Source organism: Notamacropus eugenii, chromosome 2, assembly GCF_028372415.1.
Source record: "Notamacropus eugenii isolate mMacEug1 chromosome 2, mMacEug1.pri_v2, whole genome shotgun sequence".
Classification (NCBI taxonomy): Eukaryota; Metazoa; Chordata; class Mammalia; order Diprotodontia; family Macropodidae; genus Notamacropus; species Notamacropus eugenii.
The window spans coordinates 299795430-299822624 of record NC_092873.1 but is presented as its reverse complement, the minus strand read 5'-3'; the positions used below and the strand labels follow the sequence as shown (position 1 = coordinate 299822624).

The following is a 27195-nucleotide window of genomic DNA, read 5'->3' as shown; positions in this document are numbered from 1 at the left end:
TTCTGATTCTGTCCCTGGTTCTGACATTAGCAGACCTTGGGTCAGAACCTTTACCTCTCTGAAACTCATTTTTCCAATCTGGGAAAACAGGAGTTATACCAAGGAAGTAGGTAGGTGACGTATGAGCAAGAAGAGTGAATTTAGAATTGGAGGAACTGGCTTGGAAGCCTGGATCTGCTCCTGTTACCTGTGTGGGCAAGCACTTAATTTCCTTATTAGTAAAATGAAGAGATGAATGAATGAAGTATTCATTAAGCTTTTATTATGTGCTAAGCTCTGCGGATACAAAAAGAAAAGTAAGTCACTCCAGCTCTCAAGAAGTTCCCCTTCTAGTGGGGAAGACAACCCACCTGCAAGATTTCAGGGGCAAGTTGGAAAGGTCCTATGTTCCTTAGGGAGAAGCTGCAGAGCTGATGGTGATGCCTCTTCTTTTATATCACTTCTACTAATAAAATTACATCTGTTTCTGATGTTGAACTATTTGATGGTACCGATGACTTTGGTGACAAAAACTTTCTTTTCTTTTTTGCGGTAGCTAGAGTGGATAGAGTACTGGATGTGGAATCAGAAAAACTTGTCTTTTTGAGTTCAAACCTGACCTCAGACACTTCCTAGCTGTGTGACCCTAGGCACTTAACCCTCTTTTCCTTAGTTTCCTCATCTGTTAAAGGAGCTGGAGAAGAAGATGGCAAATCACTCCAGTATTTTTGCCAAAAATATCTCAAACAGGTTCACAAAGAGTTGGATATGACTGAGATGACTGAGCATCAACCATATTTGATCCTGGAAGTAACAGGAAGCTACTGGAGTTTATTGAATAGAAGGGAGTGGCAAGGTCAGCCCTGAGTTTTAGGACTATCAGTTCAACAGCTAAATGGAAGATGAACTGAAGTGGAGAGAGACCTGAAGGAGGGGGACCAACCAGAAAGCTATTGCAATAGTCCAAGTGTGAGGTGATAAGGACTCATACCTGAGTGGTGCTAGCATCAGAGAGAAGGAGGTATTTATGAGAGATGTTACAAAGTTAAAATTAAAAGGACTTGGTAACAGATTGCATACAGGTGTGAGAGAGTGAGGAGTGTAGGGTGACACCTAGGAGGTGAGCCTGGTTGACTGGGAGGATTGTGGTACCGATAAGAGTAATAGGGGAGTTGGGAAGAGGGGAGAGTTTGGGGAGATGAACTCAGTTTTGGACATATTTAAGATGGTTATGGGACATAGACTTCCAAATATCCAATAGGCAGTTGGAGATAGGAGATTAGAGGTTAGCAGAGAAATTAGGACTGGATAAGTAGAATTGAGAATCATCAGCACAGAGATGATGATGAAGTTGGAAGCTAATAAAATCACCCATTGAAATAATTGAGAGGGAGAAGAAAAGAGGGTTCCTGATGACCTTGGGGGACACCTACTATTAGTGGGCATGGCCTCAACAAAGATTCAACAGAAAAGACTAAGAAGGAATAGTCCATCAGATAGGTAGGAGGAGAACCGAGATCCAATACTGTCATGAAAATCTAGAGAAGAGAGCATCAAAGAGAAAAGGGCAATTGGCAGTGTAAAAACCTGCAAAGATCTAAATTTATAACCCTCCTCGAGTACTGTCTTCTGCATGATGCCTTTCCTGCTACCCCTGACTTCTAGCATGCTGCCTCCCAAACCACCTTGTGCTTAATAGTTCTTAAGTTTGGTGTTAATAACTTTATATTTATGCTGTAGAGGCAGCTAGGGGGTTCAATGGATAGAATGCCAGACTTGAAGTCAGGAAGATCCTGAATTCAAATCGGACCTCTGACACTTATAGCTGCATGACCTTGGGCAAGTCACTTAACCCTGTTTACCTCAGTTTCCTTATCTGTAAAATGAGCTGAAAAAGGAAATGTCAAACCAGTGCAGTATCTTTGCCAAGAAAACCCCAAAGGAGGTCACAAAGAGTTAAACACAACTGAATGACAACATTTATACTATATATATATATATATATATATATATACATATGTATAGATATAGATATATGAGTTTGTTTTCTTTCCCATTAGAATGCTGACTTCTTTTGAGTAGGGATTGTTCCATTCTTTGTATTTGCATTCTTTAATCTAGAGTGCTTGGCATGTAGTGGGACCTGAATATGTACTTGATTGATTATTGTCTCTATCAGTCTTTTTAAATTTAATACTGAAATGTCCTGTGCTAGTCTATGCCTCTTATCTGGTTGAAGTCTTCATGCCTATATGCCCTTTAAGAGTCTCTGCCAAACTGGTAGAGGTTAGTAGTGAAGAGGCAGACACAGACATTATGAATAGAATTTGGTGACACCCTGTCTACAAGTGACCCAGTGTTTTTTTGTTTGTTTTTGTTTTTGTTTTTTGGTGGAACTACCTTACAATGGGAGAGGGCACAAGAAAGAGGGAGAGAAGCAGGGGATAGAGAAGAGTAGTAGGTGGTGAGCCAAGGTGAATGCAATGGCTAGCAATCAATGTTGGGAAGATGACTCCTATGGTCTCAGAAAGAGAAAGTCTATGGAGAGTGAGTGAGGAGGAATGTGGAACAACTGAAAAGAGGGAGAAAAAAGGAGCCACTGCTTTGGTAGGGACGGGAAGTTCCACTGAAGAATGCTCCTATGGGCAAAGAGATGGTCTATGAAGGGTGACATGGATCTTACTTTGAGACTTCAAATTTGAAAGGTTATCACCTGTCCTCTTCCTTAAAACGGTTTTATCTTTAACACTGCTGTTTCTTTGAACTATTTCTTCTATGATATAGATTCCTAAACTCTAAATTTAGTTATCATATTTTGATACAAGGTCTCATTTGTTAATTTCTTTTAAAAATGTGCTCAGAACTAAATCCAAAACACCTGTTATCCAAAAAAGTAAAATCGGATGATTAAAAAAAAAGTCTCTGCCCTTGGATGTTGTGCTCCTTCTGGGCAGGAATAATCCCTGCCTTTGTCTTTCCTGTTCTGTGACTGGCATTGCTGGGCATATAGGGGGAAGCTGAGCTAATATTGGTTGAGTAAGAGAATGAATGACTTTCGTCTGACCTTTTAGGAAGAGAAAAGTGGAATAAGACCCATTTCCCTTAGAAGAAGAACCAACTGAGGTTATCCCTTTCCTGTTATTTCAGACAACAGTTGAATAAACATACTTAAGTCTATATTTTACCTGAGCACCAGGTGCAGAAAAGATCTGAAATGGAACTTTAGTCTCCACAAGAGTAATAAAGTGAAGGTGCCGTGGGAGGGGAGGGACTCGAGGTGGGAGGGGAGTCAGTGAAGAGGAGGCGGGGCTATGGAGATTTGAAGAGTTTTTGTCCAATGAGATGGAGAAAGCAAAGATCAAAACAAACCCAAAGAGAATCTTTAGTTACAGGATCCTGCAGGGCTAGAGTAGTCAGTCTCGCCTAAAGTGATTTGAGTTTGAGCGCTGGTCTGCGAGTCTGGAGGTGGACTGTGACCATGGCCTTTGCTAATCTCCGCAAGGTCCTAATCAGTGACAGCCTGGACCCTTGCTGCCGCCAGATCCTGGAGGACGGAGGGCTGCAGGTGGTGGAGAAGCAGAACCTCAGCAAAGACGAGCTCGTAGCCGAGCTGCAGGTAACGTGGCAGCGCGGGAAGGGGCCCGGCTGCATCCTGGCATCCCGGGCTAGCTCGGGCTGCAGGGCTCCGGGGCTAGGGACTGCCAGGGCCCTGGCTGAGACTGCGAGCGGCTCTGTGTGTCTGAACCCTGAGGGCTTTGTAGCCGCGGGGGGCCGGAGGTGCGGATTTTCTGCTGCGCTTGTTTTGTGCCGAGGCGTTCTTGCTTGGGCGGGTTTTCGGCGGTGCCCCCGTCTCGAACCCGGGTGCCAGCTCTACTCATTCTTACTCTGATCCTCGCAGAGTCCGCGGTGTGGAATGGAGGGCGGGGAGGAGGATGGAAGGTAGCGTTCTGAATTACTTAGAACTGGGGAGGAGGCAAAATGGGTCGGGGGAGTGCATCTCATGGGACTGAGGGAGGCATTGTGTGGGACTGGGGAGGTGCATCTCGTTGGCCTGGGATGCATAGACCTAGGCGGTTCGTGTCATGGGACTGTGAGTGTTCAACGCCTGAGACTGGAGTGCATCACATTAAGTCTTAGAAAGGTGCATCGTATGGGCTGGGGATTCAAGGAATGAGACTGGGGTGCATTTCGTGGGACTAGGAAGATACATCGCATGTGATAGGGAGGGCAAGTAGTGTCTCAGGCCTTCTCACCTTTCCCCAATGTAACTCTTTTACTTCCAGCTTCCTGCTTCAGTTGTCCTTCCTTCTTCTCTCCCTACCATAAATTCTTATTATCAACTCCTCCCAAGGCTCCATTAAGTTTGACTTCTTTTCTTGAAGTCCAGTAGCAGAATTGACACTTGAAACTAGAACAAAAGACCCTAAGTCTGCTTCCCTGTCATATGTGCATTTAGCTTAATATTCAATGATAACTTTCCATTCAAATTCTCTTTTCTCTTCCCTTATTTTGTTTCTACTTTGGTATAAATATTTTCCTTTTGGAAGTTGTTTTCATTGATTATTTTCTTAGCGGACCTTCTCTGGATACATCTGGACATATTAGACAGTGCAGAAATGTGTAGGTAAATGTTTAACATCCTGCTTTCCCCATCTCCTCCTCCAAAATACATGAAAGACTTGCCTTAAATTTAATCTGCTCTGTTAACATTTTCTTCATCACTTTCTTAAGTCTATAGACAACCAAGCAAAATAACAAATCAAGCCCTGATCTATTGCTCTTGTGGATTTTGGAAGTGTAAATGCTTACCTTGAAAATTTAACAGTCAGCTCTCTAGAATTAAAATGAGCTTGTTCCAGCACACTTTTGCCAGTAGGTATTTGTGAACTCCCTCAGTGCAAGAGATAGAAAGGTTGATGTACTTCAATTCAAGAAGCTGAAATGCAGGTGTCCTGGCTTTGTCACTCTATATGGCCATGGATCAAAAAACACTTGACATTTGTGTGCCTTACTTTGCCTAAATGTAAATGTGGGATGGTATTTGTCCCTTTTCCTCCTTTCTAGAAGATATGGTTAGGAGAGGGAGAGAAAGAAAAAGGGAAGGTGGAGAGAAAGAGGGGAGGGGAAGAGAAGGGGAGAGAGAGGAAGGGGAGAGATGAGGAGGATGAGAGGGGGAAGGGAAAGAGAATGCAGAGGAGGAGGAGAGAGGAAGAAAAGAGGAGGAGGAGTGGGAGAGAAAGTGGAGGAGGAGAAGAGAAAGAGAAGAGGGAAGGAGAGACAGAAAGAAGGAGGAGGAGAAGAAAGAGGAAGAGGAGAAAGAGAGAAGGGACTGAGAAAGGGAGGGAGGGAAGGAGGGAGAAAGAAAGGGAGGAAGAGGGAGAGGGAGAGGAAGAGAGAGAGAGAGAGAGGAGAGAGAGAGAGAGAGAGAGAGAGAGAGGGAGAAGGAAGGAGGATGTAAGGGCAGGCAGCCCAGTGGGTATCTCTGTTGCAGTTGCTGCTGTAAGTCACGATGTGACCTCACAACCATCTTCAGGGTTTCTTTTTGTGCCTCAGGACTGTGAGAGGCTGATTGTCTGCTCAGGGACCACAGTGACTACAGACGTCATCAATGCTGCTGAGAAGCTCCAGGTGGTGGGCAGGGCCAGCACCAGGGTAGGCAATGTGGACTTGGAAGCAGCAATGAGAAAAGGCCTACTTGTCATGAAGTGAGTATGGGCTAATGAAAGGGATTGGCAGCAGACACACATACACACACACACACACACACAGTTTTTATAAAGTACAGTAACTTTTATAAATGACTTTGAGGTTCCTATGTCTCTCTGCTGCTCAGAGTTGGAAAGAACTTGATAGTCCCTGAGGTTATCTGATCCAGCCTTCTGTCTCCCATCAGCTGCATATACCCAAGGAACCAAGAGAACTGATACCTCAGTTTAAATGTAGGCCTGGACACATGTGCAGAAATAGGCTTGTTCCCATATGACTGTATTTCTATGAGCATATTTGGTCCAGGATTAGAGAAGGCAATAACAGCTTGACTGTCATCTATGCTGGTCAGAATTGCAGCTGATTACGACAAATTAAATTCAATTTTGGAAGCCATTCTTCATTCATGAATGCATTCATGCATTCATTCATTCATTTACTTAATTAAACATTTTTTTGACACTTAGTTTTTCCATCACAGTCATTCCCTGCTAACTCCTTCCTCCCTAATTTGTCACTTAGGCTAAATATATGGTGTCATAAGTATGTGAGTGTCACTATGACACTCACGTGCCTCAGCATACAGGAGTCACATTTTAAAACCACATTGAGAGTCCGAAGAGTGTGCCTGGAACAGGCCATCAGGATGGTGAGGGGTCGGACTGGTGACTTAAATTCATCAAAGGCTGCTGTGTACTTTCTTGATATCTCCTTACTTATTTGGGATTTTAATTTCTGATTAGCTAGTTCTGATCAGTCCTTTCCATTTCAAGGATCATTCCTGTGCTAGGAAAAATAAATAGGACTGGAAGGGCTCTGGATTTCCTCTGTCACCTGTTATTGTTTTATCTCCTTTGAACAGGAGCCCTTTTCCTTCCTTAATTCTCTCTTTCCCCTCAGACAGCTTAAAAAAAACAAGCAAGCCCCGTTTTGTGGTCTTTAAAATTAAACACTGTTGTTCAATTCATCCTGAATTCAGAGCTTCTGACACTATTCTCAGTGCTCTTGTCCATAAGAGGTAGGGATAATAATATAGCAGCAACCGCAAGCATTGAATGAGATGCTATATTTAAAAGCACTTGCAAACCATAAAGCACCATATACACGTTAGTTGTTCTTCCTCCTTTCCTCCCTCCTTTCTTTTTTCCTCCCTCCCTATTTCTTTCTTTCTTCCTTCCTTCCTTTCCTTCTCTCTCTTCCTTCCTTCCTTTCTCTTTTTTCTCCTCCTTTCTTTTTCCCTTTCTCCTTTCCTCTTTCTTTCTCTTTTCCTTCCTTCCTTCCTTCCTTCCTTCCTTCCTTCCTTCCTTCCTTCCTTCCTTCCTTCCTTCCTTCCTTCCTTCCTTCCTTCCTTCCTTCCTTCAACACTTTTAGCTAACCTAAAGAGTCTGGTGTTCCTTTATCCTCTTTATGGACTTCACATTCTGAGCATGGTTTACCCTAGAAAGTTGAGAGTGGGCAGTCAGCGTACTGGTGCACCAGTGGAAAAACCTGTCCTTCACACCCTTGATTAAAGAGATGATAGAAGACAGATGCATACATATAATGAATGGCAAAAAGTTTTGCATAAAAATAGATGTTTTTCAAAACAGAAGAAGCAGAGTGGATAGAAAATGCATCTCAAACTCAGAGGATGTAGAAGTTTTACCTCTGCAATGAACATTCCAGTCTTCTAGACATTTCTCTTGAGATTACATATTGCAGAGAAGGTGCCATCTGCACTGGTAGAAGCAATTTCCACCCCAGGCAGTTCTCTATACAAGTGAAATTACAGTTCTTATCCCTTTTTTTTTATACCGCATGACTCTTGTTATGTCTGGAAACATTTCTCTGTTACAGATTAGACTGTGCTTTTGTAAGAACAACTGTTTTCTAAGGCTGTTGCAGCACCATCTCAACATTGTATTCTGCTTGGAATCTGGTATCCACCTATTCCTGGTTTTTGGTTTATATAGGACTTCATTTTGGCTATACCTCCTCTCTTTATTGTAGTTATCTGAGTGGAGGGACTCTCATCCCTCTGAGTCAGAGAGAAGGGGTTAGAGTTTACACCCTTGCCATCTTTTCTCCCTCAAATAATTTGGAAAATATTTTTCATTTGACTTTTGACTTTCCCATAGGACTTCCTAGCTCTCTACCTTCTTCCTGACCTGTAAACTGCACAAGAATAACACTTGTCTAGAGTTTGGGGTATAGGAATCCAGGGGAAATTTCTTTGATTCCTTGGCAGGATCAGGAGAGTATGGCAAGAAAGGATCAGCTCATGGGACAGGAGGATGAATGATTGAGACTGAATTGTGTTTCATTTTGCTCTGTGTAGGAACATTTACTGTGGGTCACTAGTTCCTTTGATGAGTTTTTCTTTGCTTTGACTTTCAGCACCCTGAATGGGAACAACCTCAGTGCTGCTGAGTTCACGTATGGGATGATTATGAGCCTGGCCAGGTAAGACCAGCAGACTCGCCTGCCCACTCACAGACTACCAGTAACCCCGACCAGATCCATTTAGGGAAATGCAGACCTTTCTGTCATTACTGTGATCCTATCCTGAGACTGCAGAGCTCATATTGTTTCGTTAATGTTGACTGAGTCATTCCGAAGGTAAGGGAATGGGTAGAGGGCTATTATCAGTTTGTTTCTCCCCAAACTAGGTTTCAAAAAGATGATGATGGGGTGGATTAGAATATCAAGAATACTGATGGAAAAAATGAAAAGAGGCAGGGATAAAGGACAGATAGTACTTGCAGACCTCAATTATATTTGTAAAGCAGCAGTTGTCAAAGCTATATTACTGGTTAGAATATAGAAATATGGATCAATGGAACAGACTATGCAGAAGAGAATCAGAAACAATGGAACTCAATAGCTTTGTCCAATAAACCAGAAAACAGAAATTACTTAGGGAAGATCAATCTTTATTTGATTAAAAAAAAAACAAAACAAAACCCAAAACAAAACTGCTGCAAAACTGGAGAGCAGTATGGCGGAAACTGGGCTTAGACCAACACCTTATACCATATTTCACAATATACTCTAAATGGATACATGATTTTAATATTAATATTAAAGGTTGTACCATAAAAGGAAGTACCATATGAAAATGAAATCATACACCTTTCTCAGCTTTGTGTAGGTAGTGATACAAGGGATAGAGGAAATTATAACCAATACTTTCAATTAAATGAAACTGATCAGCTTCAACACAAACAAAATTAATGCACCTAGGATAAGAAGGAAAGAGGAAAATGGGAAAACAACTTTGTATCAAACTTTGCTTATAAGAGTTTGGTATACAAAATATATTAACAATTAACACAAATGTGTGAATATGCATATATACACACATTTATTTTATTATATATATAATATAATACATATATATTTATAGCAAGTCACTTAACTAATACTTGGATCTGAGGTTCCTCATCTATAATTTGAGGAGACTGTACTAGAAAGCTTTAAGGCCCCTTCTAGCTCTAAATATATGTGTCAAGTCCTTTATTTACTCAGTAAAGAAGTTGGCAAAGATAATATGACCAAACCATTGGAAGGGTGTGTGTGCTGCATGTTTTTCCCAGTGATGCCCTTGTTTTAAGCCATGTCATGTTCTTACTTCATCTCCTCCTCTTAGAATTCTAATCAATGAGAGAGAGAAAAGCTGCAATTCATAGCCATTCATCTAGTCTTTTCCTCTACAAAGAGCATGGGCCCATCCTTGCTTTTGGAGATGGCTAGGAAGGAGAAGTTGTGTGATATGGGGGACAGAACAATGATTTAGGGCTCAGAAGACCTGATTTCTAGCCACAGCTTTGCCAGTGAAAGAGCTGGGCAACCTCTGCCATTGGCAGAACTGGGTGCTGAGGTATAGAAGCTTAGTAGCATTGGGTGAGTTAGACCTGCAGGCCAAAGGAGAGGACATTGAAAGGGGTATAGGTGTGTGCCAAAGAGAAAGGGTGGGAAAGTCACAGTTTGGTTGAAGGTAAGTCCTACCCCTGGCACCTAGAAGGCATGTTCCTGAATCCATCAGGATCTCTGGGATGATATTCCTTTGTATAATCCAGCATACGAATGGTGTCCTGTTCCCACCAGGAATTCACTGAAGGTCAGCAACCCTTTCTGAATAGTAGAGAGACAAAATAAAGGATAAGAAAGACAAAAAACCAGAATCAATCCCTGCTTCCTGCAATCCAGAGAAAGAGAAGAAGAGATATTTCAATAAGACATACAGGTCTGTGAAGCAGCTGATGAAAGGAGAAGGTTAGCCCCTTCTGCAGTATCCCTTCTAGCATGCCCATGCCAAGAACCCTCCCTCTGTTCCTGCTTACCTCTCCATTTCCCTCTCCTCACTCTTTAGCTTCCTTTTGTATGGTCTTCCACCACTAGACTGCAAGCTCCTTAAGATCTAGAATTGTCTTTCTCTTTTGTATTTTATCCCCAGCACTTAACATAGTGCTTGGTACACAGTAGGTGCTTAATAAATGAAAAGCAAAAGTAACAAATGTTTATTGACTGATTGATGTACAATATCAACAGTTAATTCTGTAATTATGGGTGGTCAAAAAAAACTCTGTATAATCCTTAGCATCCCCTCTTTTACTTCCCACCACTTTATCAGTCACTGCAGAATTGAGGGCCATTGCATAATTTTGTTTCTTGGGTTGCCATGGCCAAAGAATTCATCACCTTGTTGGTTGAAGTTAAGATGCTGGGAAGATTATGCTTTGCGTTGGGGAAGATTATGTTTGGATAGGCTCTTGTTGATCTCAAACAGCACAATGGCTCCTTGGTTAAGCACTGGAGGAACAGAGGGAGGGTTCTTGGCATGGGTATGGTAGCAGGGACACTGCAGAAAGGGCTAACCTTCTCCTTTCATCAGCTGCTTCACAGACCTGTATGTCTTATTGAAATTTCTCCTCTTCTCTTCCTCTGGATTCCCAACATCTTGGGAAACAGGAAAGGGGAAGAAACACGCATTTATTAAGTTCCTACTGTGTGCCAGACTCTGTGCTAAGGGCTTTATTTGACTCAGCTTTTACCCAGGGTTTTTGGACTTTCTTCTTTTCTTCTCCCTCTTTCCCTCAGCTTTCTTAGCACAGAGTACCTCCCTAGCTCCTAATCCTTCCTCCTCTGGAGTTCCCAAATCTCCCTTATTTGGATTTGGGAAGAGAAGAAATTTCTCCTGTGTTGCTCAACCATTTGGAATTTCTGTGAAGTTGGTTTCCTTGTGGCCTTGGACCATTCTTGTTTTCTTGTCTGATTGAAAAGTCATCAAAGTTCATTGAGCAGTTTGCAGGCCCCTTTAAATATTATTTATAAATGCTTGTGCTGGCTTCTAAGTCAAAGCAAATTTGTTTTGTTTCCTGGATAGTTTCAAAGGTTCAAATCAATGATCTTATGAGCCTCCTATTTATTAGATCCTTATAAAATTGCTGGAGTACCTCATACCTGGAGACATGCTAATGAGTATCTCTAGTAATACTACCCTCTACTTCTGTTGACAGCTTCTTTAGGAGACTTACACATTCTTTCCATTGAAGAATTCTTTCTATGTCCCTTTGTGTAGACCACAGGTAAAGAAAATTGATATAACAGGAGCATCTATCACTATACTCATTGTATAGGTGAAAAAGCTGAGGGATTGCATATCTTTCTCATGAGGACACAGCAGATCGTAGGGCAGAGCTGGAACTCATACCTGGGCTCCCTGTCCTGCACTTTAGGCTCTAGATCTTGGAGAAGTTACTCTTTTTTTTTTTTTTAAATTAACCCAAAGGATATTTGCAGAGGAAACTTAATAAGCTTTAAGGAATAAGAACTCACCTGTTATTCTTGCTGATCTCAGACAGCATCTTTACTCCCTAGCTGGGTGCTGTAGCAGGGGTGGGAGTTGGGGCAAAGGGAGCATTCTTGACATGGACATGACAGCTGAGATGCTGGACAAGAGGCTAACCTCCTCCTCTCATCAGCTGCTACACAGACTTGTAAACTGCTTCCTTTCCTTTGCCTTACTTTGTCTCTCTGATCTTCAAAGAGTTTTCTGACCCTCCCTCAGTGAATTTCTGGTGGGTGTAGGGCTTTGCTAGTGTGCTGGGTTGAGCATGGGGATCTTACCCCAGAGATCTTGATGGATTCAGGAACATGCCATCCTAGGTTCTTCTAATGGTAGAGGTCACCCGGATTTTACTGGCAAAGCTGGGTCTAGAAGCCAGGTCTTTGGGCTCCTAGGTCAATGTTCTACCCTTCACATCACACAACTTCTTCCTGGCCATCTCCAAAGGTATGAATATGCCTGTGCTCTTTGTAGGAGGAAAGACTAGATGAACGGATATGAATTCCATCTTTCCTCTCTCCCCCAATTGTCTAGAACTCTAAGAATGGGAGACAAAGTGAGAAGATGAGATAGTTTAACGCCAGACTATCACTGAAAAAATTAGTGCAGCATGTATGCCCTAGTAATGGCAGTTTAGACAAGTCATTTTTGCCTTTTGAAAAAAATCAAAATTTTAAAGTTAAGAAAAAAAAAGACTGAGCTGAAAAGGAACATTCTTGAACTTCTGAGAACAAATTGAAATCAAATGTTGCTACCTTAAACTTAGCTCCCACTGTATTGGTATAGGCAAATGAAGTTTAGTGAATTATCTTTGCCAGGTCTTTTTTAAAAATTAAAAAAAAATGCTGAGTTCAAAAGGAGTATTCCTGAACTTCTGAGAATAAATTTAGAAGTTGAAATCAAATGTTGCTACCTGGAACTTAGCTCCTGCCATATTGGTATAGAAAAATGAGGTTTTGTAAATCATCTTTGCCTGGTCTTTTTTAAAAATTAAAGTTAATTTTAAAATAAAAAAAAAAAGATTGAGTTCAGAAGGAACATTCCTGAACTTCTGAGAACAGGGTTTAGAATTTGAAATTCAATTTTTCTACCTTGAATTTTTTCCTACCATATTGATATAGACAAATGAGGTACAGTAAGGAAATGGTGTTTGTCTGGACAGGTTGTCCAGCCAGGGTGGTGACATGTCATTCACAACAATCATTCTTTCATCCTGAGGCAATTTCTAATTGTTCCTCTAAGGCAGAAGATAAGCCTCCTTGCCTAAATAATTGAAATCCAGATGGTAGAAGAATCCATCAGGATGACTCCAGCAAGGCAGAAGGTTACAACAGTAACCCACAAGGTTGGCTCATGCTTTGTTTTTTATTTTTCCTTTCCTGTGAGAAATTGTAGGTATGAAATTGATGTTAGCATCACTCCCTGCTTTCTTTGGAGGTTTGAGTGGGGATTCCTTGCCAGCGCTAACTCATTCTGTCATCTCTTATCCTTATTCTTGGTGAGAGTCTTATTCTATTCCCCATTCTTGCTTCCTTGGCTTGAAATTGCCTGGAAATTTCTACAGTGTTTTAATGTTTTCAAAGCCCTTTGTAAATGTCATCTCATTTGGTCCTCATGATGACCCTATGAAGTAGGTGTTGCTGTCATCCTCGTTTTACAAATAACGAAACTGAGGCTGAAAAAGTGAACTGTCTTGTGTAGGGTTATATAGCTAGTCTGAAGTAGGATTCCAGCTCAGGTCTTCCATAGCTATGCCACCAGGTTGCCTTTTGGTGCTTAGCAACCAATCAACAAACATTTACTTAGCACTTACCGTATGTCAGACACTGTGTTAGGTGATGGGAGAACAAAAAGAAAAAAGAAACAATCCCTGCCTTCAAGAAACTCACATGTTAATTGATAATTAATTTAGTCTCTGCTAGCTAAGTTGTGAACCTTTCCTTTTTACAAAGGGACCCTTTAAAGCAGGGATTCTGAATCTTTTTCTGTGCTAGGGACCCCTTTGGCATTCTGGTGGATGCCATGGACCCCTACTCAGAATCATATTTTTAAATTAATAAAATTATAAAAATATGAGGGAAACTGGTTATATTGAAATAGTTATCAAAATATTAAAAGCAAGTTCATGGGCCCCAGGTTAAGAATCTTTGCTTAATGGAAAAAGGGAAATGCCTAGGTTTGTATGTGGGGGTTGTTTGGCACCATTGACTTTGTCCTTGGAATTTTTTGGAATTTTGGCCACTGGTTTTTGCTGAGGGGTTTAGTCAGATTGCTTCTCACCCTCCCAGCTTCTGAGAGTATTGGATCCTGGATCTCCTTCTTCTCCTAACCATGGGTGAGTGACTAAATGAAGACTTGGCATAGCACTTCTGAAAGGCTTCTACATAGCACAATGAGGTTTTAGGGTATTTCAGCTTCATTGGTTGCTTGCAGGTTCCATCACAGAGTTATTCTGTCTTTGGGATCAACATCAATCTTCCCATTTAAAATCTTTCAGTGGGAACAGATGACACAAATGATAAGCTACAGTCTCTCAGGGTGTAAAATGAGGGAGTTAGTATGGACCCTCCCCATCAACCTCTATTTCTCTTTGTTTTCCAGCTTTTTTCTTCTCCTTAATCCCCAAGAAGCCATTACTACTTCCAGTTTTAAGGTCCCATCTGCTTGGGTAAGTCTGCAGATAATATTTCTCCCTGAGCGTCATCACTCTGTGATCATTTTACTTCAGCGTTTTCCAATCTACATTTACAAACTTTATATATATACACACACACACATATGCATATGTACATATATGTATATATATATATATTATTCCTCTTTACATACTCAGTTGATTAGTCAGACTTGCCTAGCTGCTATCCATCATACATTTCTCTCTCTGTGCCTTTCCCTGGCTGTCCTCCATGCCTGAAATACACTCTCTTCTCATCTCTGTCTTTTAGAATCCGTAGCTTTCTTGAAAGCCCAGCTTCATTCGCATATTTTGCCCTTGGATGCTAGTGCCTTCCCTGTTTTCCCTCTCCCCCAAATTATCTTGAATTTATTTTGGTTTTGTTTGGAGCTGTGAGTTCATTGAAATGGGGAACCTTTTGGTGAGAAAGCACCTTTTACCCAACATAGATTGCTGACTGCTCTGTAACATACACAAATAGTCAAGCAAAACAAATTCCATATTGGTCATATCCAAAATAAAAATAGATGCCTTGATCTATACTCTGAGTCCTTTGACTTTCTATCTGGAGGTGTTATTGTGAGTTCTATGGAATTGTAGCTGGTCACCATGTTGGTTAGAGTTCCTAAGTCTTTCAAATTTGCTGAAATTTACAATGCTATTGTTAATTGTATAAACTTCCAGTTCTGCTCACTTCACTTTGCATTAGGTAATACAAGTCTTCCCAAGTTTCTCTGAAACCATCACCAACATTTTTACAGCACAGTAATATTACATACTATAGCTTGTTCAGACATTCTCAACTGATGGGAGTCTACTTGATTTCTAATTCTTTGCCACCACAAAAAGAGCTGCTACAAATATTTTTGTATATATAGGAGCTTTTCCTTTTTTTTGATCTTTGTACATTTTGTGTCTACTTAGAGAATATAAACAACTTGAGGGCACATATATTTTTTTTAACCCCATTGTCCTTTATTCATCAAATAAGCTTCCAAAAAGCTTGTTGACTGCATAGTAGATTGAGTGGGGTCCAGGTTTGTCTGTGGATGTTCAAGAGCTGTTTTTCACTGCTTGTTCTTAATGACACCTTTCTTAGATTCATTGACACTGATGAGATCTGTTTTGATTTCATCAGTTTTGTATCATTTTGTTCCCTGAATCACTCAGTCTCTCCATTATCAGACTGTGGGATGACCCCATAATTCCTCTGGAGGTCTCAGAATCCTTTGGTGTTCACCAGCTGCCCCTGGAGCAGATGTGGCTCTCTGTGACTTCATTACAGTGCATATACCTCTCCTACCTACCACAACAGGTAGGCAGGAATGTGTACTCCTTGGGTTGGGTACTGGTTACTGTAGGCTGTTGTTAGCCACACTAGTGTCTGTAGCAAACAGGAAGACTTAGAAAAGTTATCAGGTTAAATGGGGATATTCTCTAAATCAGAACCAGGTGGCTTTTCTCAGGGAGACAAGTAAGACCAGACTTCCAGACTGGGGTGCTTCTGGTCTTCTAAGGCCTTGAGATCTGGCTTTAAGTTCTGTCAGGTCTTCATGAAGCTTTGACACAAATACCAAGGAGTGCATGGACATTCTCCAAAAGAATGTCATGGCTAGGTGAGATTATCACAACCAGGGCATTTTCTCCGTCCTCTATCCATCACCTCAATGTGAGCATTTATACCTCAGAAATAGACAAACACTACAAATAGGGGATTGAGTTTTGTTGCTGTTGATTGTATAGACTTAAGAAATAATAGAGAAAATGTTAGTAATATAGATTAAATTTAAAAGTGTATCATAGGTACTCTTATTTTTTCTAAAGAGCTGGTTGTAAAACATTTACCAGCATACCCTAACCTAGATCTCTTAGTATTATAGATGATTTAGAGCTTGAAAGGGACCACTAAGTTCAGTTTTCATTTTACAGATGAGGAAACTGAGATATAAAGCATATCCCTTGTTCCCCAGGTTCTTATGATTTAATAATGAACATAAGACAGACATAAAAAGAAAGAAATCAAAAGGAAGGTACTAAGTGTTCAGGTTAACAAAGTACTTTACAAATATTTTCTCATTTATACTTCTAGAAGCCCTAGAAAGTAGGTGTTATTATTATCTTCATTTTACAGATGGGTAAACTGAGGCTGAGAAAGGTTAAGTGAGTTGCTCAGACACCTAGTAAATGTATTGGGCAGGATTCAGAGCCAGGTCTTTCTGATATCTACTCTGTTCTTTACACTTTTAAATACACTGAGCTTCCAGTCCAGATCCAGAATGGATTACGTTTGACCCATGATGGTTTAGGTCATAGAGGAAATAGAGTAAGGATGATGGGCTTATTATTTAGTCAAGGGGAACAGAGATATAGATTCATGGGGAAAAGCACCAGAAAAAAACAGGGTTGAGCAACAGAAGGGTCTTGATGAGAAAGTGGGGACAAGGGAGGGCAGCCTGGCTCATGGGAAAACCTTCTTCCTCTTTCTCAGGTTTGCTGAATGATAACACCTTTGCCCAGTGCAAGAAGGGGGTCCATGTGATGAACTGTGTTCAGGGAGGGATGGTGGATGAGGGAGCCCTACTGTGTGACCTGGAGTCAGGCCAGTGTGGTGAGGCTGCCCTGGATGTATTCACAGAAGTGGGTTCTAGACAGAGTGTTGCTTGGGGAGGGGAGTATCCCGACCAACAACATTTCAGGAGGAGTCCACAAAGAAGAAAGTAGACTGTCTAGCAGGAGAAGTGGAGATGAGTGAGTTCTTTTTCTCAAAATATCAGAATAAAAAAATTAATAAAAAAGAAATAGGCACATAAAAAGTTAGCTAAAAACCAAGGTAGTATATGATGAGACAAAAGTGTCCCAGACATTCAGGGTTACAGACATTCAGAGGAGGAAGGGTTTCAGGAAAGAGGTTTTGGTTATATTTGTGAAATCCTTTATAGACTTTAACATGCTGCAGAAATGACCAAGATGATGGGGACAACTGAGTCTCCATGAAAGGTCTCTGCTACACACAATCCACTTTGTAGATGTTTTCTAGGTCCATGGGCAGTATGTTTGTGATTCTAGTGGGTACAACCAGACACTTCTCTCAGGCAGGTCACTGAGCTGTGAAGTGTAGTTTAAAAAAATCCTTTTTTACCCACCATGGGGCAGAGGGTGGTACAGAATGCCTGCTGTTCCTTTGTTGTTCTTGATCTGGACTCCTCTGAGATCCCACCCAAGCTGTGTTTTGATGGAAACAGCTTTTCTGTGTAGGATCCTTCTCTAGACCTGGTCCTGGTGAACCATGAGAAGGTCATCAGCTGCCCTCATTTGGGCACTAGCACCAAGGAAGCCCAGAGTTGGTGCAGGGAAGTAATTGCAGTTCAGTTTGTGGACATGGTGAAGGGGAAGTCTTTGTCTGGGGTTGTAAGTATAACCCTGATGGGGAAAGTGGAGATTAGAGGGGAGGGGAATGAAGAGGTGGGAGAACAAAAGAATTTGGGCTTAGAAGAGCAGTGGGAGGAGACTTGGGGGCAGTGGGAGAGACAGGCAGACCTGGGATCAATGCTCAGTCTGGGGTTTGGGGCAACTGAAACACCTCCCCCAACTTTGGGGGAGGTTCCTGGCCGCTGAAAGCAGAGTGTGCCTTCTTTGAGTCGGGGCCATGGATTGGGAAGCGCGGTGTGTTGGGCATTGGGGCTGGAAGGAGGCAGTGCCAGGCTACATTGTCTTTACTAGATTTTCCGCCAAGGCAAAGAGTGGGTGCCATTTCCCACTGCCAGATAGCTCCCTATGAAAGACCCAGCCTCTGATGCTCTGCCTCCTTCAGGGCCAGAAGCCTGTTGCTTGGGTGACCCTTGTTTAGCTGGAGATTTCATGGCTGCTGGCCAGGGAATCTAACTCCAGAAATATCAAATCCTCTGTTTTGTTCTAATCCCATGAATACTTTTGGCCTTGAAAACAAGATGGGAGAGAAGGAGCAGAGACTGGGAGTCTTTTGTTGGGAAGGGGGAGTGGAGAGCTCATTGTCAACTACTGCTCTGTTTATATGGGATGGGGAAATATCCCAGCTCCCGAAGAACTTACAGTCTAGTGGGGATGGGGCAAATGAGATACGGACGTGAACAACATATGGAACACCAGGCAGAAGGTGAGCGTATCACTTGTCATATCTGGTGTGCTTAATAAATATTGATCAATTGATAGATGCAATCATAAGCAAGTAGAAGCTAGGAATTCAACTTCCCAACTGGTTCTCCTCAGGAACTTGCTGTCCTTTGGCCAATGGCTTCAGTTGAAATGGCCTGATCCTTTATATTCAAGGGAACATTTTGAAAAAACAATAAGGGGTTTTCCTTGAAGGGGCCCTCAAGGAGACTGCTGCTGATCAGAGCCAGGACTAGGTTTGGTTTTGCCTTTGGCAAATCTTGCCATCTTCTCAGTCCAAGAGAGCCAGGGCTTGAATAAGGGAGCGTCTGTGGGGGTAGAAATTTTTTTTTTGTATGACTATGTCTGACTATGTCCTGACCTAAGCTATTTCTTCATAATGGTTTCCTTTGACTGATTACCCCTGGTTCCTCCAAAACTGCTGGTAAGGAATAGATCAAAGAGAGAGTGTTGGTACAGTGGAAAGAGCCTTGACTCTAGTTCTTGGGTTCACATTCTGCCTTCGATGCCACTTTGTGTCCTTGGTCAAGTCATTTAGCCTTCCTGTGCCTCAGTTTCCCTATCTGGCAAATAATATCCTCTGCATTCCAGTTCTAGATTTCTGAGCCCGTGATCCCATCTGACCATAGCTGGTGAGTGACTGCCTGACAATAAGTCCTTCTGAGTCAGGGGCTTATTACTTCCACCTTTCTATGTGGGTCTGTTTCCCATCTAGAAAAGCAACTATCCATCTCTTATCTTGAATACCAGCTAGCATTTATATAGCACTTTATGATCCAGTTTTTATATGTCTTATCTCATTTCATCTTCCCCCCAGTTCTGTGAGGTAGACGGTTATTATTATTCCCATTTTACAGATGAGGAAACTGAGGCACAGAGAGATTTAAGAGACTTGCCCAGAGTCACTTGACTAAGTAAGTGTTTGAGGTAGGTTTTGGACTCAGGTCTTTTTGACTTCAAATATGGCCACTCCTTCCATTGCACCACCTACTCTGCCTCTACTGAGAATGATGATGATGATAGTTAACATTTATATAGTTCCAGGCACTGGACTAAGCATTTTACAGTGATTATCTTATTTATTCCTCACATCAATGCTGGGTGGCAAGTGCTATAATAATAATGATCCCCATTTTACAGATAAGGAAACTGAGACAAAAGTTAAGTGACTTTCCCAGGGTTACATAGCTAGTATGTGTCTGAAGCTAGATTTGAACTCAGGTTGTCTTGGGTTCAGGACCAGTGTTCTATCCACTGCACAACATAACTACCTCTGTTGAGGAGGCCATGACTGGAGACCTGAGCTTGGCAGGATGTGTTCCTAACTTCAATGTCTATCCTGAGTGTTGCTTCCCTCTTCTCTTTACAGGTGAATGCCCACGCCCTCACCAGTGCCTTTTCCCTCAGCACCAAGCCTTGGATTGGTCTGGCAGAGGCTCTGGGTACATTGATTCGAGCCTGGGCTAGGTCACCCAAAAGGATTGTCCAAGTAGTGACATAGGGTGTCTAGACTTTGCTTGTCTATAGCTTGTAAGGAAATTGGGGCCACAGTAAAGGTGGAGGGGAGAGAAAATGCCAATCCTTGACACCTGTTCCAGGTATAGTCTGCTTCCCCCCCCAAAAAATCTCCCATTTAAAACTTGTGTCTTAGAACAGATAGGTTAGGGGACTTTATGGAAGGGCTCTTGTGAGTTCCTTGAATTAGAATGCCAGAGATCTCTAAATGAAGTGCCACAGGTCTTTTCTCTTGACCTTGTTACAGTCAACATTTTGTGACGTGGTTGAAGACATTGATTATTGCCTATCAGGTCCTACTGTGGTAGAGAGGCTGATCATGAGTGGTGATGGTAGCTGAATTAGAGAGGCAGGTTGGCCTGAGGGAGATGGGTTTGCTGCTAAGGGCAACTCTGGAGGACTGTCTCCTATGGCACAGGATGCTTCCCTAGGGACAAGGAGAAGTCCACTGCTGAATTACTTGAAGTATTGATGTGCTGATGTCCTTGGTTCTGAAATTGCAATAAGATCCATTATAGACCCATGGTATAGAGCATCACTCCCTGAACATTCAGAGAAATGAATGGGGGTCAGCCCCTTCCCTAGAATCAGAGCAGGGAATCTAGTGACATCTAAGAAAGGGGACTAACATTTTCCTTTCCAGAAATCAGTTAGATGATAAAATCTAATAAGGGATAAGGGCTTCTGGAGAAATCAGACATAGTTTCAGCTCGATGTCATCTAGAGTGAGGGTCCTGGAGTCAGGGAGAACTCACTTCAAATCAGCCTTAGAAACTTCCTGCTGTGTGACTCAGGGCAAGTCACTTAATGACGCGGTCTGCTTCAGTTTCCTCAACTCTAAAAGAGGGAGAAAAATAGCACCTACCTCTCAGGATTGTTATGAGGATTGGATGAGATAATATTTGTAAAGGGATTGGCAAAGTACCTGGCACACAATAGGTTTTAAAATAAATACTTATTCTCTTTCCTTCCTCCCTTTCCCCTCTAAATTCACATAGCTCAGCTACGGGAAGTAACCAGTCTTCAGAAAGAAACAGAACTATACTAGAGTATTGCATCTCAGTGTGGTGTGTGGAAGACAGAGAATGACGGATGGAACCTGGTGATGTGGGAGTCAAATTCCCCTTCGTATATTTTCTTCTGGAGAGTGGAGGAATAGGGCAGTCCGGGGGATTGTGAATGTGAAATTTCAGAAACTGCAGGGATATCTTAAAAATCTTGAGATGTTTGTTAGTGTTAGTGTTTTGGGAGCAGCTGAGTGGAACAATTCCCTTAGTACTAATACTGCCACTACTGAAATGGAATCTTTAAATACCAGTAACAATAACCTAGCATTTTATGTGGGGCTTTAGGTTTTGTAAAGCATTTTAAAATTATTAGCTCATTTGATCCTCAACAATTCAGTGAGGTGGGTGCTATTAGTAGTCTCATCTTATGGATGAAGAAAATGAGACAGAGGTTAAGTGACTTGCCTAGGGTGACGCAGCTAGGAAGCATCTTGAAGTGAGGTCTTCCCAATTCCAGCACTCTTTTCATTACTGTAAACTGTCTAAAATATTTAACATCTCTGGGATTTAACAGGCAGTGAAGGGCAAAGGCTGGGCTTCAGGGTTAAAGTGGGCTTGCTTCTGGGGGACTGTTGAAAGGACTTTATAGTAGGGAACCTGGACGTGGCTCTGGTGGTGAGAGAGTAATTGGTTATATTGCCAATCAGGGAACTGTGAGATTAAATGAACTCGGTGTGGGTAACCTTGAGCATCATTTGTCTCCTGCTGGCCTCCATGTGACACATAGAAGCTTAGAAGGATCAAGTGGCAGGGACCATGCCTGTATGATAGCCATGGAAGTCTTTGTGACTTGTTTTCATCTTTTGGGGAAGGAGGCATTGCATCCAGCAGAGATGGAGTTCTGAGATACATCAGATTGACTAGGATTGATTAGGGTGGTGCTGGGTGGGAAGGAACCTGTAGAATTTGTTAGCACCAACAGAGGGCAGCAGGCATCTACCTAGCTTCTACAAGCTCTGCTTATAAAGTGATTCCAGCTGGGAAAACCATAGTCCTTGAACTGCCCTTCTCCCTTAGCAAACATCTCGGGAGTCCACCTAAGGTAGGAATGAATGGACCAATGTACCTGGTCATCATGGTGGGAAAGAATGTAGGATCCCAGGGATCATTGGGCTAATGAGCTCCGAAGACTTTTCATGATGCACCTCTCTCACTAAAACATATTTGAGCATCTCTTACATACATGCATACGTGCACACATGTATACACATATATGTATATACATACACATATACATTCACATATATGTATGGAAGGGGTATTCAAATATATGAGAATGTATGCATATAGGCTTATGTATGTTATAGAATGTGCTTCTATATTAACAATTGGTAAAAAACTACATAAAACTAGATATTTTTAGCTATGTAGTTTAAAATTTTATTATTTATTTTTAACTTTCTTAAATTTTTTTTTGTTTCAAATTCCCTCCCTCCCTTTCGTCCCTCCCCACTCACTGAGAAGATGAACAATACAGTATCAGTTATTCATATTGAAATCATACAAAACATTTCCATATTAGCCATGTCACACATGCAAAAGCAAGAAAAACAAAGTGAGAAAATTATATTTCAGTTTGCACAAAAATAAATATTTTTTAAAAGGTGAGTTGAAGATGAAAAAGATAGTTGAACCCTTGACTGGGTAGGAAGTCACTGAAGTTGATTGAGTAGGAAAGAGACATGATCAGACCTGGGCTTTGGCACCTGTGTAAAGGATAGAGTGGGGTAAGTAGAGACTTTAGAGTTAAGGAAATCAGTTAGCTTGGAAAAACATTCATTCAGAAGGGAACCTGATAAATGCTATGCTAAAAATCTCTGTATGTAGTATCTATGGTGTATTCTGATCTGTTGAACTGAGCAATACACATCGGCTCATGCCATTCTTTGAGGGAGAAAAAGATCTTCTCTGATTATGTACTGTTTTTTAATTAAAATTTCAATTCCCTTTCCCAGCATTCCAAGTTCTCCCTAACCAGACATTCAAGGACCACTAACCCCTGGCACTTTGTTGAACAATTCTCAAATGAATGCATGTAATGTTATATAGAACAATTTCAGTTTTTGTCTTAACCACTTATTACACTGCCTTTCATGAAGGCAGAGATTGTCTATTTTATATAAATTTGGCATCTTCCAAGAGCCTAGCACAGCTTTCTGTACACAGTGTGTTATTCATAAATGTTTGTTGAATTAATGATTGTGGGGCATGTGAAATCCTTGACAGTGATGCTGATTTGGTGAATTCCTTTCCTTTTAGGCAGCAAGAAACATTTAGCCCACTGATGAGTTAGAAAGTTCTTCTGAGCCAAAATTTACTTCCTAGTCATTTCAACCCCTTGGTTCCACTCTGGAATCTACATAGAAAAATTCTAATTTAATTCCCTCTCCACACAGCAATCCTCTAATATCTGAAGGTAGCTATGATGTTGCCCCTCAGTCTTCTCTTGCCTTAACTTTGCATCTTGATGGCTCTTCAGGGAGAACCAAGACCCTGATCAATGGGGTGACTGACAGGACAGTGGCTCATCAGGTTCAGGACCTGACTGATTAGTCAGCATGGCAGAACCAAAGCCAGTGGCAGCAGCCTTATAGTCCTCATGATTCTTAAATTACTTTTTGGAGAATAGGAAAGAAGATGATGAGTTTTGTGGCTTAGACCAGGATTTACACTTTTCTCCAGGGCTGATCTTGAAACTTTAGGAGGAAGGGGAGAAAAACATGTCTAGAAAGAGGTGATGTTGGAAAACGTAGGGAATATAGCAGGGCCTGTAGTCTGGGCTCCCAGTTGTTTGGCAAGGAATTGTTCCTCAAAGGTTGATGCTCATCAGAACAACATTGAATTTACTTGGAGTATGGCAAAGTGTACAGAGCTCTGCTTTGGCCCACTCTACAGCAGTGGCAACCTTGTACTAGGAGTATATCTTTTTTTTCAATTTTAATAATTTATTTTCAATAATTTATCATTAAATTGTTAATTAATTATTGAATTATTAATAATTTTTAATTTTAATGATTCAATAATTTGTTTTTTTAGTTTTCAACATTTACTTCCACAAGATTTTGAGTTCCAAATTTTCTCCCCATCTCTCCCCTCCCACCATCCCAAGACAATGTGCATTTTGATTATTCCTTCCCCCAATCTGCCATCCCCTCTATCACCCACCCCACTTTCTCTTATCCCCTTCCCTTCTATTTTCCTGTAGGGCAAGAAGATTTCTATACCCCACTGCCTGTTTATCTTATTTCCCAGTTGCATGTTAAAACAGTTTTTAACATTCATTTTTAAAACTTTGAGTTCCACATTTCCTTCCTCTCTCCCTCCACACCCACCCTCATTGAGAAGGCAAGCAATTTGATGTAGGTTATATATGTGTAGTTACACAAAACACTTCCATCATAGTCATGATGTAAAAGACTAACTGTATTTCCCTCCATCCTATCCTACTCCCCATTTATTCTAACTAGGGGTCTGTCTTGTAGCAGCTTAGAGCTTCATGGTGCTTTGGGGCATGCTCTCTTCTCTGGGGGACCTCCTCTCTCTCTCTCTCTCTCTCTCTCTCTCTCTCTCTCTCTCTCTCTCTCTCTCTCTCTCTCTCTCTCTCTCTCTCTCTCTCTCTCCCCCACCATCCCACCTGCTGTTCCTTGCTTCCTGGTTATAGCTCTGGCACAGTTTTTTTTTTCTTTGCCTTATTTTTCATAATGTGGCAACTGCCATTGGCCTAAGGCCATACAATTTAAGAGACAGCAGTTTCCCCCTCCTTTCCTCTCTCTGTCTTTAGGACCATCTCTGAAGAACACAGGAACCTCTCTGAACCCCACTGTCATTGTTGGCTTGCTGAAAGAAAGAGCCACCTGAGCAGAAGTAAACTTGGTACATGCGAGGCTCTTAATGCAAGAGGCTGGACTCAATGTATGTCTTTTCCTCTGGAGGGGTTTGGTCTCCTGCCTTCCCTATCATCTCTTTTCTCAGTTTTGAGGCATACCACTGCATTCATGATAGCTACACATTGCAATAATGCTTTTATATATCCATGGGTCCCATTTCATCTTCTCAGCAGCCCTCTGAGGGAAGAAAGGGAGGTTAGTAGGGTTTATCCCTTTCTTAAAAAGGGGGAAACTGAGGACCACAGTGGCCAAGTGAGTTAGCATGATATAGTGAGTCAGTGAGGCTGGACCCCCAAGCAATACACCCTCTTGTGCTCCATTTTGTTCCCCCGGGAACTTATAGATTTGAAGGTGGTTGGTACCTACCTTCTCATCATCTATGTCCTTCATCTGGGCAAAGGACAGTCTGAAAGTCTTCATTGAAACTCTCAAAACCACCTAGGTTTTATCACCTTCAGGGAGGTGGTGACTGGCAGAAAACATCAGGAAGAGGAGGGGGCTTACTAGCCTTTTCCTTTCTAGTCCTGCTGCTCCAAATTAGAGGGTCTCCTCAGCTAAACTGCCCTCCTCAGAGACACCTGCTTGGGCTCCCTCTCCCTTCTCATGGCAGGGGAGGAACAGCAGAGGATGTAATTGAACCTGCATTTGAATTTGGGAGCTACCAGGCTGGTGAAAATCCCTGCTCTCTACTCATCCTTAGGCCAAAACATTTTCTTCCTGTCTCTGAAACTGAGCTGCTACTTTGTCCCATCTACTCCAATTGAAAAGCTAACCCCTCTCTTGTCTTTGATGTGATACTTGACCAAGGTCTATGTCTGGTAAAAACTTCTACTTTCTCCCTTTGTTGGGGCTTGACTCGTCTAAGAGAAAACTCTCCATGCCCACCTTCCCCATGCCTCATTTTGCTTCTTGCTCTTAAGCAACATTTCCTGCTGTTTTCCCATTGATAAGGATGCTGATTTATCTTTTAACTAGATTTCACCTGAATGAAAATATAAAGAGAGAAGAGAGAGGGAAAGGCAGAAGTAGGAGTTGAACATAGTGTGACTTGTTCTAGCTTGGTCTCTGCATTTTCTGGGCTGATATCAATATTATTTAGTTCTTGCTTCCTTGCCTGGATATTTCTCTGCAGAGGTCTTGGCCAATCTTTCCCCTCTGCAGGACCTCTAGATCCTGAGAAATCTGGAGTTGTGAACTGAATGTTGAAATAGTATTCAAAGGGTCTGATTGTCTATTCTTTTTCTGACCTTTGCTGTACAAGTCATTGCCACACACAATCCAGCCTCTCCTCTGGATCACAGCAGTGGGCATAGCCTACTGACCATCTCCCTTGTAGGCGCTCCCTACCATGCAGTGGGTTCAGTCCAAGGCACCACTCCTGTCCTGGAAAAACTCAATGGTGTTGTCTTCAGACCAGAAGTACCTGTCTTCCGGGACCTCCCCTTGTTGTTCTACAGGGCCCAGTCTTCTGACCCAGGGCTGCTGCCCACCATGATTGGTAAGAGTAGAACCTAGTGCCTACCAGTGCCCAATTATTCCTAGCCCACTGACCCACAAGTTCATCTGCCCAAGGACGTAGGAGAGGGCCTTTCTTGTTAGGGATAGATAAAGTAACTTGGAGTCTTCTTCTCACCTTAGGAGTATACCTTCTGTTTTCTTCTCCTTCCTTCCTTATCTCCTATAGGTAGAAATCCTTTTAGGGCTGGCAGGTCATGGTAAGTGAAGGAAATAATTTGATTTCCATCTTCCTAATTTCATATCAGCTTCTTTGGAAGCCTGACTTTTTTCATACCAAGTGCCTCCCCTTCCTAGGCCAATCAGATGTTTTGCTTATCTTCCCTAGAGCTCTTAGCAAAGGCAGGAGCATGGCTACTATCTGACCAGACCTCCAACTTGTTGGATGGGGGGTCCTGGTATGTGATGGGCATCTCTTCTTCACTCCCCAACCTTGGTGAATGGAAACGGCATGTGATGGAAACCTTTCAGTTCATCTTTTAGCCTGCTTACCTCTGCCATCATGTCTGGGTTCTTCTGAAGCAACCTGGCAAGAAGATAAGCTCAGCAGAGTGGTGGGGGCCCAGCTCATGAGTTGGGGTGTTTTCCCTTGGCCCTGATAGTGGTTTCCATCATTGCTCACACTCCCCAATGTGGCCTTCACTGTAGTTTGTAAATAACCATCAAGTAAATCATCTGTTAAAAGTTAGCCCAGCATCCTTGTGCTTCTATATTATTGGAAAGGGTCATAGGGTTTGAGTTGGAGCTGGAAGGGATGGTTATCTAATTCAACGCCCTTCCATCCTTATAAAGAACAGTCCAAGAGAGATAAAGTGGGTTGTCCAAGGTTCCATAGATAGTAAATGTGGAACCTGGATTTGAAATCAGGACTTCTGA

General features: G+C 42.0%; 1 protein-coding gene across 2 annotated transcripts in view; it reads left to right on the top strand.

Moving 5' to 3' along the window:
* Positions 1 to 3363: 3363 nt before the first annotated feature.
* Positions 3364 to 27195, top strand: part of LOC140527532 (D-3-phosphoglycerate dehydrogenase-like) — a 114855-nt gene continuing 91023 nt past the window's right edge. Inside the window, exons 1-4 of one of the 2 annotated variants that reach the window (XM_072644532.1) lie at positions 3364 to 3595; positions 5533 to 5684; positions 8062 to 8127; positions 14114 to 14180. In XM_072644532.1, the coding sequence (XP_072500633.1) occupies positions 3458 to 3595; positions 5533 to 5684; positions 8062 to 8127; positions 14114 to 14180 (423 nt within the window). In that variant the 5' untranslated portion in view covers positions 3364 to 3457. Of the gene's footprint in view, positions 3596 to 5532; positions 5685 to 8061; positions 8128 to 14113; positions 23828 to 27195 lie in introns of those variants that run through there. The other variant, XM_072644530.1, reaches the window with a different exon arrangement.